Source organism: Aspergillus tubingensis (assembly GCF_013340325.1).
Source record: "Aspergillus tubingensis WU-2223L DNA, scaffold_12, whole genome shotgun sequence".
NCBI classification, from domain to species: domain Eukaryota; kingdom Fungi; phylum Ascomycota; class Eurotiomycetes; order Eurotiales; family Aspergillaceae; genus Aspergillus; species Aspergillus tubingensis.
In genome coordinates this window covers 339,362-353,156 of record NW_023336286.1, presented here as the reverse complement: position 1 = coordinate 353,156, position 13,795 = coordinate 339,362, and the positions used below count along the sequence as shown (strand labels likewise).

Sequence of the window (13,795 nt, the reverse complement as noted above, 5' to 3'; positions counted from 1 at the left end):
GGAAGATATTGATAACTGTGGTGTTGTATTGGTTTGCTGTTATTTAGATAGTGACATTGTCAGATACTTCGGCAATGGCGTGAACTACCCAATCAACCATAGGAATAAACCAAAGTAACCGCTAGATTGATAAGATCAACCGACAAAGAATAATAGTTTTGAACAAAGGGTATCTCAAGAATCCAGCTCGATCTAATAAGTATCCTCCTCGCCGCCACCACCACCATCTCCGAACCCATCATCCCCATACTCGTCATCACCACCATCAAAGTACTGCTCAGCGTTATAATCCCCACCCATCTCATCATCGTCATCCTCAAAGTCATCATCTTCAATCTCCTCCTCGCCTTCCTGCTCCTCCTCCGGATCGAGGATATCCCCGTCCCCATCGTCATCATCCTCAGCCCCCTCACCCTCCTCACCACCAGCCTTCGCCCGCTTCGCCACATCCTCATCCTCCTCTTCATCATCGTCCTCAAATCCCCGCTTCACCCCAGCCCGCGCCACCTGCGGCACGTACCCATCCATCGCGGCATCGGGCTTAAACGTCGGCTGAATCGTCTGCCACAATTCGCGGGGGAAGAACTTCATAACTACCGCCACAGTCCCATTAGCACCATGTCCCTCTCCCAACTTCTTCATAAATCATCAGAAACAGAGTAATTAAACTCACCATACTGCCTCCCCTGTAACCTCGGCAACGCCCTCTTCTTCTTCTGATACTTGCCCGAATAACTCGGCATGCCATGGAAGGGATCGAAGTTCGCCCGCGCCGCACTATCCTTCTTCATCGTCGACCCCGCCCCCTCCAGAATCGAGTAATAAGGGCCATCGTGGAACCGTTCCCGGAGAGTGCGATAGAAATCCACCTGCAATTGTTCCTGCGAGGAGAGCGGTCTGGCGCGAGGGACGGTGTATTTCTGTTTGTACAATGACATGATTAGAGCCTCTCCCTCATTCCTTGACTGAAGAAAAGCAACAGCAAGCCAGACTGCTATGACAACAACAATAACAACAGCAGCAGCAGCAGGGTGAATGTGAACGACATCGGTAAACGCAACAAATCACCCGTGTGACAAAGCAACCAAACAAAGAAGCAAATATATCATATCACATCAACCCAAAACATACAGGGAACAAAGGCGTCGGCGCCGTATCATTTTCTCCGCTGGGATCTGCCTCCCAAGTGAATTCGGCTCCGGGGAGCTTTCTGCCTTTCTTTGCGCCGAATCGGGACATGCCGGGCAATAAGATTATTCACTGGTAATATGCCCCTTTTTCTCAATCGGTTGGAGATGGCTCCGTTGGGGGCCCAGGTTGTTCAACGTCCAGGGAGGAAAAGGCCGAAGCGCTGGCGGGCGTTTCACTGCGCCATGATCCAATGGCTGAGAAAAAAGTTCCGGCCGAGCTTGGATGTGGCTCACCGCCTGCGGAGATCTGCGCGAATTGGGTAATTAGGGTACCGGGGCGGGAACCCTTGGGTGGCTAGATGGGCCAATCAGAGTGTAGTATCTATAAGGTGTACTGTAGTTAGTACTGTGTAGGAAATATTATTGATGTAGGATTCATTGCTATTGCTGAGTGGAAAATTATGAAATAGTACAGGTATCTAATGGCATAATCGTAAATCGTCCAGTGATATGGGCATCTCCGCAGCACCAGCCTTACAGGCCAACGGTTGCAACCTGGTTTGCAGTCTGGGATACAGGCCCCCATGGCCCCTCGTTCACCCGTTGCCGGAGAGTACGCATGATGTCCTCGAACCCTTCCATTTGTCCCCCATTTTCTTTGAGACAGTCATACAGCGCCACCAAGACCTCGTGCTTCGCCGTTGCCACTTTCCAGACCGCATGCTGGGAATCACCTGCTCCGCCGCCGACAAACTCGGCATATGACCGAGGAGGCTTGAAAAGATATGGCAGGAGGATAGTCAGGGCTGGCGGCGTCAGAGCTGCCCAAGCTCCCGATGACGGCAGAACTCCCTGAGTAGCCGGAGACAAACTCTCCAAATCTTGTTCGGTGGGAAGCTGGTATCGGGAAGTCCCAGGGACAGACGAGGTGACTTCACCCGTTAAGATCTGCCAGTTAGCAGTGATGAGGGATCTCATGAGGGATATTGACGCCAACGAAATATCCTTCATTGCAAGAATATCGGCCGTCGCAACTACATCCGTCCAAAAGTTGGTATGCTGATTAGTGTACATGAAGTACAGCGCGCGAGCGGCCGCGGCCTCTTTGTGCCAATCTGTCGGCATCTGGCCAGATGCATTCAACTCCATCGAGTCCGTAAGGTCCTGCTTCACTGGGCCATGGAGGATCTTGGCCAGCACGTCCAGAGCCTCCTTGTTTGGAGGACTGGTCGGCAAGGCCAGAACAGGGTTCAGTCCTTGCTTGCTGGCTTCCACGAGCAAGACGCGGGGCAGACAGGAAAGTACGTTCAATTGCCCGCTAGGGACTGGCCCATGTGCCCACTGGGAGGTCGAAACCGCCACTGAGGCAGAAATGCGAGACAGTATCCGGTCCAGTAGATACTGCGGGTTTTGCAGGAAGTGATTGGGGTACAGCTCGGCATACTGCGCAACGTAAGTCATGATAGGACCGCACAGGTAAGCCAGGTCCACCGCGTCCAGCTTTGACTCATCCAAGTAATACTCCAACAACGTAGAATGGATGTTATGCGAAATGAGAAAATCCAGGGCGGGAGAGGAGAAGGTAGACGCTGACTGCACAATGGTCCGAGCGATGAGACCAGGAGCATCAATCTCCAGAAGATCATGGAAGAAGTTAATCAAAGTCATATGCATGAGCACGTCATCCTTGTCAACCATATGGCAGGCAGCGAAATGGAGAAGGCCATTGCTCTGATATTTCCTCTCAACTTCTGGCACTTGTGGTTTCGAGATGATGTCCCAATGCAGCCGACCCGCCTTCACAAGCAGACCCATCAACCGTCCCTGAGCTACAGTCTTGTCGCGCTTGGACAGACTTCCTGCTCCATTATCCGTGAGACTGCAGAGGGAAAATAGCAGCCCGTAGACATCCTTATCCGCGAAAATTCGCCTCCAAACGAGTCCTTGACCACCGGTGGCCTCATCGCCTTCATGTCCAGTATTCTCGAGCGGACTGGCCGAGTCGACCTCCAAGAGCTCCCAGATTGTGTCAAACGCCGCTTGTGCTACGGCCGTAGAAGAGGTCGACAGCCACAGCTCCACCAAGGACGAAACGAGTTCCGGATCGCCGGCAACGATGGCGGCATCACTAGCGGCGTGTCCTGCCTTGCGCAGCAACGACAAAGCCAACAAGTTGATAGGTTCCGAGGGCGCTTTGAAACCGGCAATGAAGTTGATCGGAGGATCGACGGAGTGAAGGTCTGCGAAGCTGAGATACGTAGTAGCCTTGACACCAAGAGCGGTAAGAGGAGTCGGGTCCTCCTGCAGGACGGGGAGCAGCTGCGATATCTGGATCATAAGGGTGGCGGGGACTCTGCGATCGACGTTCTCGGTAAGCTCGAGCTTCAACTTTTCAAGAAGAGACGTGTCCAGACGAGTGGAGGGCTCGCGCTGCACCTGTTCCAGGTGCTGTCGGACCTCATCGTAAGTAGATGGAACGGCCATGTTGATTCCAAACAGATCCACGGTGATGCGATCCGTGGGGAAGTGAGAGATGAGAAAGGCAAGTCAGGAACGGCTTTCTTATCCCCGGCGGCGGGGAAAGCTGGTTGCAAACGGGACAAACACCCATGACATCTCCGTCAGTCTCCCCGACGATAAGTTCCAGACCATCACAGCTTCCTCCTACCACTTCGACTCGGTATACCATCTCCTCCTTCAAGGATATAACGATCATCATGTCTGATCAGCCAGAATCCCTCCTATCGCCTAAGAACTCCGACTCCGGCCTCCATATCCATCTCCACCCTCTGATCCTCCTGACTATCTCAGACCACATCACCCGCCATGCCGCCCGCTCTCAGCAAGGACCTATAGTGGGAGCGCTTCTAGGCCAGCAGAACGGACGCGAGATCACCTTGGAGCACGTTTTTGAATGTATCGTAAACGAGAATGCAAATGGCGAACTCCAGATTCCCCAAGACTGGTTCGTGGAGAGGGTCAAGCAATGTAAGTCACCTCCATCTTATCTCAACCATCTATATGTATCATGGGCTCGCTGACCCCCTCCAAGTCAAAGATGTACACAAAGCCCCTGCCCTTGACCTCGTCGGCTGGTGGTCAACTGCTCCTCCGTCCGGCCCCAACACCGCGCACCTCCCAATCCATCGCCAGATCCTCCACAACCACAACGAGTCCGCCGTGTTCCTCGCATTCCACCCATCCCTGGTACACGACGCATCCTCCAACGGCGGCAAGCTCCCCGTGACAATCTATGAAAGCGTATACGAGGGCGAAAATGCAACAGAGAACAGCAAGACAATGCAGGTTGATGGAGAAGAACAATCCCTAACGATCCGATTCCGCGAACTGCCCTACTCCGTCGAAACGGGCGAAGCCGAGATGATTGGCATCGACACCGTAGCACGAACAGCCAGAAACGCCGCGGTAGACACACCTGCCACCTCCTCTCTCACGAAACAATCAGCCGGCAAAGAACCCACCAAGGACCAGTCAGACGTGCTCTCCCCGGAGGAAGAAGAACGTAAGAGCCATCCCACCCACCATCCCAAACCCGAACCTAACCCATCACTAACCAACCCAACCCCACAGTAATCGCCAGCCTCACCACCCGCCTCAACGCCATCAAGACCCTCGAATCCCGCATCTCCCTCATCAAATCCTACGTCGCCAGCATATCCGCAGACACCCCCAACTCAACAGCCACCCTCTCCCACCCCATCCTCCGCAACATCAACGCCCTCCTCTCGCACCTCTCCCTCCTCACCCCTGACGAACAAAGCGCCTTCACAGCCGAAGCCATCGCCCAGAGCAACGACGTCCACCTCGTCTCTCTACTAGGACAACTCGGCCAGAGCATCAGCGCGATGCGCGAGCTCGGGAAACGAACCGCCTTGATGAACAGCGTGAGACGGACGGCGATGTCGCGCAAAACGCAACAATTATCGTGGCAGAATCGGTTCGCTGAACCGTTCTCGACGGGGGATGGCGTGAGCCATGGATAGGGAGATATTCGGTGAGGTAGATTTAGTCGATGTAGCTGATAGTAGTAGTAGTCTTAACGAAATGAATGCATGATCATACCCTGATTGACTTCCATCAATATCAACAATGTTTTTGCTATGTAGGTTTGTTCCACTGTCGATTTCACTGTAAACAACAAATACAGTTCCCTCAATGCAGTCACGGTCACGAATATATAGCTGTCTATAGTAGTATATCGAAAGTAAAGATAATATTGTACAACGAAAGTATCTAATCTAATCTAAGTAATCTCTATCTCCGCAAAGGACAGCAAGATAGTATAAGTAGTATGAAGAAACGAAGACAATAAAAAGAAGAAAAGGAGGCCGAGTGATATCATATACAACCAACCAACCTTACCCCCTCAAATCAAGAGAAAAGAAAAGATTCCCAGGTAAGTTAGTGAAATCCGGGTTCATCAAGAAAAAAAAACCTCAATCTTCATACCGTGATATCATATAGCTAGATAAAATCAAACAATCAAGAACAAGAAGGCAGCCCAGAAATTCAGAGGGTATTATACGACAGATGCACGGAACAGACAGACAGATATAAAATAAGCCAACGCCAAGAGACAAAGATAAACACGGCTAGCTAAGTAGCTAGCCGTGGCGCTCTCAACTCGACCCAGTAGGGAGGGTGAGGAACGCGCAAGAATGTGAAGAACATGCATGAAGACTTAAGGGGTCATCATACTCCGGGGGTACCGGAGTTTCTTTTGTTGCTCGTCGGAATCAAATCTCGTCGCTTTACCTTCGTTGTTGTTGTTGGTGGTCACTGTCGTAGTGCGGGGGAGGAGGTTGGTAGGATTCTGGGAGAGGGATGGGAGGCTGTTCTTGCAGCGTAGTGGTAGGGTGGTAGGGGTTGTTGAGGTCGGAAGGATGGTCTGGGTAGGGTGGATTGGGGTGGACGGGCTCGTGGTAGTGGTCTTGTTCCAGGTGGGAGTTCACGAGGTATGGGTTGTATGCGTCCTCCTCGTAGGGAGAGTACGGCCGGGCGGTATGCGTGGCTGTTGGCTCCAGAAGGGAGGTTGCGCTGAGTCGGTTATGGTTGTAGAAGCGGTTCGGGTCCGCTTCGTCCTCGAGCGGAGGCACGAGACCACCGCCGGGGCTTGGCTGAGCGTGCGACAGGAGGACCTGCCCTTCTTCACCAGGGGGACTGTAGCGTCCACCGGCCATCATTGTACCTGCGCCGCCGTATTCGGTGCCGTGGGAGTCAATACCGCTCTCGGTAGCGTTCATGTTGAAGGCGTCATTTGCAGTTTGGTGATAGCTGGGATCCATCGTGCGTCTCTTCCGGCCGACGAAGAGCCAGCGGAAACTGCGTCCGATCGCTCTGATGAGGTCCATCGGGTTCAATGCGTCAAGCACACCTTTCACGCCGAAGGGGCCGCCTTCATAGCTGGCTTTGCCGTTGCCGTAAAAGTCGGTGATCTCGGATGGCTGGTTCTTGAGCGAGTACGGTTTCCAGGAGAATGCCCACAGGTGGAGGACGGCGAAGAATGCCATCTCAATGTTGATGAGTAGGTTCGGCAATCCGACCTTGAGATCGGGGCTTTGTATTTTAGAGGTGGTTTTGATGGCTCCGGCCGAGGTGAGGAAGGAGATCAAAGTCTAGGATGGGTTAGACGACCGGAGGTAGAGATGGGGGCAAGATGCTGCACTTACCGATTGCCAGAAAGAGAGGAAAATGACCAACTTGATCGACAAAATCTTCAGGAATGGCTGATACTGGCCGATGTCATCCTTGATCTGAATGTAGAACTGGATCAAGCAGTACATGGCGATGGAGACTGCAATACATTCAATGAGGAGTACCTATCGCATGTTAGCAGAATCCAATATAAGAGACACACAGCACATACCCAAATATGCGAGAACGCGGGGTTGAGGGATTCCTCGCAGTAGAGGTTGAACTTTTGCGTGACGACTGCGACGATAGTCATCAGGACTCGGAGGAGGCAGTATTGAAAAACGCCCACCCAGATAACCTAGCGCCGCGTTAGCAGAACTGCAATCGCGCACAACCTGACCTCTCGCACTCACGTTGAACCATGTCAAACCACTGCGCGGTACCCTCCAAATACCCTTCTGTCCACCCGTACACTTCTGAAGCCATGGGATCGGCCAGACCCACTGTTTGGGTTCGACTCCACGGAAATATTCTTTCTGGCTATGCAAGTCGGGCGCGATGTAAGCGCACATAAGAGAGAAGAAAGCCGAAATCGCAAACGCTTCGTAACAGTTGCCGATCAAATCGTAGTAGACATCGTTCTTGTAGAAGTAGGTACCGAGCCATGCGACGACGGAGTAAACGGGGACCATGAGCAGAATTCGAATGATACTAGTGAAAAGAGGGGGACGTTAGCCATAAGCAAAAACTAAGTGCCAGTATCTGAATAGAGAATGAGGGGAATCATACTGTCGCTGTTCTATCTTTTTGCTGTAGTGTGTAGCGTGCATTGCAATCAGGTAGAAAGAAACAACTATAGCCATGAGACCGAAAGCCCCGCCCACGATCAGGCAGAGTTGATGGAAGGTGATTCCGCCATCCCAGAGGTCAACCTCCGTGACTGTCAAAAACCGCGTCAGCCCAGTTCAATTCGATAACCACCCAAGTCGCATTCAACAAAGCGCAGAGGGGGGATGGCCTACTGGTTTCGTCTTCCACGGTCGAATTGCACACTGGCCAGCCCATTCTTGCAGGAAAGGAGAGGAGACTGCAAGGATGAACAGCCTTTGAGGGGGTGCAAGGAAAGGAAGGAAAAGAGACGGGTTGCGAAAGCGAGAAGAGGGAGAAGAAAGAGGATCGTCGTGATGGACGCCAGCCCGTCGCTTTTCTTAAGATATCTTATCCGCACAGCCGGGCTTGGCCCCCCATGAACCCCTGGGAGCCACCCAAGTTTAAGCTTTTGTCACGTTGTTGTGCCTCGTTTACTCGGGAGGCCGGTCGGGTCACTGGCGAAAGTTGATCCTGAGTAGTTCAATACGGACCGATTGCCCTGGCGATGCTTCGGGATGCGCTGGCAGGAAGAACAACCAAGGCGGGATTTGCAAGCGACCGGCGGATTGAGAGAGTTGGAATGACGGAGACTATTTAGTGCAGTTGGGCTAATGATGTGGAGCACGTCGGGAGGTACGTCGTCGTTGCACGTCAGGCTTGGAAAGTCGGAATTAGGAACAAATAATCATATAAGGTGTAACTGTGGAAGGACCGGTTGGGTTTCTTGGTCCTTTGTTATCCAAAACAATAGATCGTGGAGTCAAACCCGAGTAAAAGTCTTGGTAGGAGAGAGGAGCATGAACATGAGACCGAACCGGCAAGGCAGCCACATTTATTTATTCTTAAGTCAGATGCAGTTCTTACGATGGATACTTCTTACTACGGAGCACTGTTCCTGTGCCAATCAATCACCTTCGCTGCATCTGCCGCGCAGTGCAATGGCGGAGGGTCGCTGCGCCACCGCAATTTTAAAAGCAAGTGAGTACTTACTTATTATTGAGCCATTCTGACTGCATGATTCTGATGTTTGTTCCAAGTTATCCACCTCAAACACATCCACGCCAACAGAGACTCCCGAATAAAAATAAAGTAAAAAATAAAAATAAATCCTGATGGTATTCGTTGATTCGTCTCCCGGAGACACTTACCCAACCTAGTATACACCTCGCCATCTTGGCTCAAATAAATTCACTTCTTGTCCGTAGATCATATTTTTCTTGTCCCCCGCGCCAACTTGGCATTCGCCTACTGTACACGAAATTGCAATTACACAAAGCACCTAATCCCAAACCATGGCAGCTCCATAGTATATCATCAGGGGTATATCTGTTCATTTCAATACCGACTACGTCGGTCATCTCTCCACGAATCTCCGAAACCTCCGCGTCCACGACCACCGCGGCCCCGGCCTCGTCGGTTGCGCCCACCACCAAAGTCGGGTCCATTATCAACGAAGAAATCTTCATCCTCGAAGGTGATGCGACGGCGCTCATCTCCTCCGCGTCGGGGGAACTCGCCCTTTCGTAGCAGGTCGTCAAACCGATCCAAACGCCGGTCGGCCACTTCCCGAGGGACTGGGAGGTAGTAGAGCTTGGGCTTAGTAGTAGTAGACATGAAGAGTTCGTCCAGCGGCTTGAATCCTTGACCAGGTCGTGAACTCGAATCTGCCGTGACTGAGCCACTGGGACGTCGAGGAGCGCCCATATCAGCCCGTGGCCCGGTAGGCGGAGGACGAGAAAAGCCTGAGGCGTCAGGCGCACGCGTATGTTGAGATGAAGCGCTTCTGGGATCAACCTCTTCGAGAACAGCTTCTACGCCATCGTCGGTTGGCTCATAGCGAACTTCCCAGCGCGCGGGAGGGCCACCGCGCTGTCGCGAACCTTCTTCCTTCTCAATCCACAGTGACAACTTGTCTTCCGGAATAAAGTCCACGAATAGAGTCTTGCGGTTGCGTTCGTTGGGCCATACCGTACCGTGGAGGGCGGTGCGGACTCGCGACGCTGCCGAGACCGACGTAAAACTAGCAAAGCAATGTGTCTTGATGGGGTCCAGGTAAAAGTCTACGACCACATCCGGATTGGGTGAGGCATCCGGAGGGGACGCGAGACTGACCAGGTGGTTCTTGAGCGCGACCGGCTGGAGAGGACGCATCAATCCGCCGACATAGAGAGCTGCTGTAGCAGCATGCACGGCAGGCTCGACGTCGGCATCTTCCATCACCGCATCCGCCGGTGGAGGGGAGACGGGGCGAGTCTGCTCCGTCTCCTTGGCAGCAAAAAGCCCCTTGAAGCGAACGTCATGTTTCAGGGGCGCGCCTTTCTTGGATGTTTCATCTTGCACAGGCGGGGCCTCCTCCGGCGCGGTCTCGCGCCCCGCGCGTTCTTCAGGGGTTTCTTGCGGACCGGGAGCTCCGTCCTCTCGTGCCTCACGTTCTTTGTCCACGGAAACCTGGTCTTCCGGCAATACGACTCGGGGTGTCTCGTCTAGGGCTTTGGCCTTTTTACTTGCGAGCGCTTCCGGTGTTGGCACAGGACTCTGACTGCGACGTTTCCTCTTGCGCCGGTCCTCCAACACTTCTTCTGTCGGCAGGGGTGTTGACAGGCCAGTGTTCATTTCCGAGGGGACTGCAGCGGGCGGCGCAGCGGTCTCACCAGATCCAGCTGGTTCAGCAGGTTTTGGCTCCACGTCCTCAGACTGTTCCGGTGCTGCTTCTCCAGGAGCCTGCTCTACCGGTGCTGCAGCGGTGTCATTCTCGGTCTGGTCTTGCGGGGCGGAAGTATCGGCGGGTTGGTCGACAGTAGTGGAATCGACAGGTTGAGCTGGTTCCTCAGGTTTCGGTGATTCCTGGGCAGGTTGTTCTGGCTGTTCTTGTTGCTGTTCTTGCTCAGCGGGTCTTCCGGCGGGAGCTTCGTCAGTCACCGGCTCAGGCTTCGACTCAGGAACCGCGTCACCCTGTTCCTCTGTTTGTGCTTGTGGTTGTTCCTGCTCCTGTGCTGCCTCCTCAATCTTTTTATCTTTCACTTCGGTCTCAGTAGCCTCGGGTTGAGCTGGCGCATCCGCGGCTGGCTCTGGCTCTGGTTCTGGCTGCTTCGCGTCGACGGGCTGCGCTTCCTGCGGCGCAACATCCTCTTCGGCGGCCGGCTCTCCATTCGTGACAGCATCCTTTTCATCGCGGGCATCTTCCTCCACCAATCGGTCAATAATCTGTTGTTTCACGCGGAGACCGGTCTGCGCGATGCCGCGCCGCTTCAGCTCGGCTTTAAGATCGGTCACCTTCCATTTCGAATAGTCGGTCATTGTAGCGGAAAGCGCACAGCGTGGTAGACTCGAGCATGTAGAGTGTATTGGCGATGAGAAATTTCGTTCGGGTAAGTTCAAACGCGCGTGGGCATGGCTGGGAGGTGTTGAATTGCGATGCGATGCCCCTGCGGTGGTCGGGCATGAGAAGTGAGTCTTTGAGCTGCGACCGATCGAGATGATGTCGCGCGCTAGGCTGGATGAGGGCGGTGGTCACTGGGTGCGTAGCTATTTCCGGTATGGTGACTTGCCTAATCCGGTCTGGCTGAGTAAGGCTCCACTTGGAGAAAAATACCCGATTGGGAGCTCCAGCTGAAGATGCTTCTCTGTATTCAGCACAGCTAAGAGTGACACATTGTCCTTTAAGTATCTGCCAGGTGTTATTGATGTATCAAGTCTACTATGTTTATTTGCGGCCCAATTTGTCTTCCTCGTCGGGACCTCCCACGAAATACTAGCTACTACCAGTGGTAAGTTACATTGTTTCAATAAGTAGTACCGGAATTATGAATATATTTACATCATACCTCGAATATGATACTAGTATAAGATGGAACTTCGATGGGAGAGTTCCGTAAAGCTCAAGCTCAGGCCAGATGTAGTTATCAGATTATCAACAGCCCCCGCACTCGTTAACCCTGCATATTAACAGCCAAGAAAATAGATAAGCGGAGTGCACGTCCGAGATGACGCTTCATGATAATGAGGTTTCATCCGGAGCGACGCTTGATAAGACGTGGGTGGCTGATATAAGGCGAGCCTAACAATAAGCATTGAACGGACATTTACAGGGGAGAGCTTCTTAGTGGCCAGCCTGGCGTATTGAACATGGTTCTCAGCCCGCTCTTCCAGAAACCATTCCAGTAATTCTTCACGAAGTTCTCCCGATTATATCCCGTCTTCTAGAAGACTATCACCCTCATAGAACCACATACTATTGACATAGAGCCCACCCTCTTTGGACTACACATCTCCGACAACGGCCGATAGTCCCCCAACTAATGGATCCCAAGCCGAACTCCGAAGATAAAGCAGATAAGATCGGGGGCTAGGCCGTTATCCACCTACTATCGACCCCATCTACTACGTTGGGGCGGAATAAACGGCTAAAGCGTTGGGCGATCGACTCATGTATATATTGCGGTGAGAGCCGACTGAACAGGGTTGTAGTAAACACCTCTCAGACTTACACTTAATCTTCAAATACCACTCACTGTAGACATACTATCACCATGGGCTCCACCACAACAAATACCATGCTCCCCCCAAACAACCCCATCACTCCCTTCTGGCGCACCCAACTCGACCCGCTCGATGACATCCGGAGCACCCCCGACCTGCCCCCGCAAAGCGACATCGCCATCATTGGCGGCGGCTACTCGGGCGTCACGCTAGCTTACTATCTCCTCAAACAGCTCGCTGAGCAGGGTGACAAGACTACGACTATTACGCTGCTCGAAGCGAGGCAGATTTGCTCGGGCGCGACGGGTCGAAATGGTATGCCCCTATTCATTAAGTATGAAATACACGATGTTAACCTTGAAAGTGAAGGCGGCCATCTCCGCCCCGACATTTACGGTCACATTCCCACCTACATTGAGCGCTCCGGACTAGAAGCGGGTCTGGAGATCGCGGAATTCGAATACGCGCATATCCAGGCGCTGAAAGATCTTCTCCGCGAGGAGAACATCGATTGCGATTTGAACATTACCCGGAACATGAATGTGTATCTGGATGAAGAGTCGGCAGAGAAAGCCAAGCTCGCGTATGAGATGTTGCAGGCGAGGGGCGTCAAGTTGGCTGAGGACTTGCATTATACGGGGAAAAGGGATGCGGAGGTGGTGAGTATCTATCCTTTATCATCTATCACTCACTTTTCGATGAAATGGGAGAGATATTGACAGAAATACAGATATCAGGCGCCCACAACGCCAAAGCCTGCATCTCCTACACATCAGGCACACTCTGGCCCTACAAATTCATCCTGGGCCTACTAAGCAAAATCATCAAATCCCCGCAACTAAACGTCCAAACCCACACCCCGGTGACATCCATCACTACAGAAGACAACATCCACACAATCTCCACTCCCCGCGGCAATCTCCGCGCCGGGAAGATCGTCTACGCGACGAACGCCTACACCGCCGGATTACTCCCCGAGTATTCGGCAAACATCATCCCCTGCAAGGGAATATGCTGCCATATCACGGTCCCCGAGGGAGAGGGCAAGAAACCCGCACCGTTCCTCCCTTACTCGTATGCAATCGGGTACGGATCCGACGTTGTCGGCGGGGGCAGTTATCTGATTTCCAGACCGGATGGAAGTATTATCGTGGGTGGAGCGCAAGCGACGTTCAAGAATAAGCGGGAGGAATGGTATGGTATTGTGGATGATACGACGTTGATTGAGTCGGCGAAGAATTACTATGATGGGTACATGCAGCGTACGTTTCGAGGGTGGGAGGATAGTGGGGCGTACGTGAAGGAGATTTGGACAGGTGGTGAGTATCCCATCCTTTGGTCCTTTTGTATCTGCTATGTTATGTTGAGGGAATGACTTGTGCTGACTCTGGTGACAGTTATGGGCTACTCGGCCGACTCGCATCCGCATATCGGCGAAGTTCCCAATAAACCCGGCCAGTATGTCTGTGCTGGGTTTAATGGCCATGGAATGCCGGTGATTCTGCTGTCCGCGAAAGGACTGGCGGAGATGATTCAGAAGGGGAAGAAGTTCGAGGAGACGGGAATGCCACGGTTGTTTAAGACAAGTGTGGAGAGAATGGAGAAGGCGAGGAATGGGCCGGAGGGGGGAGATATTTTTGCATAGGATGCTTATATATATT

General features: G+C 52.7%; 6 protein-coding genes across 6 annotated transcripts; 2 read left to right on the top strand and 4 right to left on the bottom strand.

Moving 5' to 3' along the window:
• Positions 1-192: 192 nt before the first annotated feature.
• AtWU_10174 (DNA-directed RNA polymerase III subunit C31) lies at positions 193-1,239 on the bottom strand (the record flags this gene model as incomplete). The annotated part of the gene is made up of 3 exons (XM_035505279.1): positions 193-593; positions 674-920; positions 1,132-1,239. The coding sequence occupies 3 exons, from the start codon at positions 1,237-1,239 to the stop codon at positions 193-195; spliced, it is 756 nt and encodes a 251-aa protein (XP_035361172.1).
• Positions 1,240-1,664: 425 nt separating this feature from the next.
• Positions 1,665-3,614, bottom strand: AtWU_10173 (uncharacterized protein; the record flags this gene model as incomplete). Its single annotated transcript, XM_035505278.1, has 1 exon — positions 1,665-3,614. One exon carries the CDS (start codon positions 3,612-3,614, stop codon positions 1,665-1,667), a length of 1,950 nt encoding a protein of 649 aa, XP_035361171.1.
• A 233-nt stretch (positions 3,615-3,847) lies between these two features.
• AtWU_10172 (COP9 signalosome complex subunit 6) lies at positions 3,848-5,134 on the top strand (the record flags this gene model as incomplete). The annotated part of the gene is made up of 3 exons (XM_035505277.1): positions 3,848-4,118; positions 4,183-4,653; positions 4,722-5,134. The coding sequence occupies 3 exons, from the start codon at positions 3,848-3,850 to the stop codon at positions 5,132-5,134; spliced, it is 1,155 nt and encodes a 384-aa protein (XP_035361170.1).
• A 768-nt stretch (positions 5,135-5,902) lies between these two features.
• Positions 5,903-7,850, bottom strand: AtWU_10171 (DUF300-domain-containing protein; the record flags this gene model as incomplete). The annotated part of the gene is made up of 6 exons (XM_035505276.1): positions 5,903-6,766; positions 6,821-6,970; positions 7,018-7,143; positions 7,199-7,496; positions 7,575-7,725; positions 7,808-7,850. 6 exons carry the CDS (start codon positions 7,848-7,850, stop codon positions 5,903-5,905), a joined length of 1,632 nt encoding a protein of 543 aa, XP_035361169.1.
• Positions 7,851-8,990: 1,140 nt separating this feature from the next.
• Positions 8,991-10,952, bottom strand: AtWU_10170 (SAP domain protein; the record flags this gene model as incomplete). The annotated part of the gene is made up of 1 exon (XM_035505275.1): positions 8,991-10,952. One exon carries the CDS (start codon positions 10,950-10,952, stop codon positions 8,991-8,993), a length of 1,962 nt encoding a protein of 653 aa, XP_035361168.1.
• A 1,232-nt stretch (positions 10,953-12,184) lies between these two features.
• AtWU_10169 (NAD(P)/FAD-dependent oxidoreductase) lies at positions 12,185-13,779 on the top strand (the record flags this gene model as incomplete). Its single annotated transcript, XM_035505274.1, has 4 exons — positions 12,185-12,449; positions 12,504-12,793; positions 12,865-13,453; positions 13,532-13,779. 4 exons carry the CDS (start codon positions 12,185-12,187, stop codon positions 13,777-13,779), a joined length of 1,392 nt encoding a protein of 463 aa, XP_035361167.1.
• Positions 13,780-13,795: the final 16 nt, after the last annotated feature.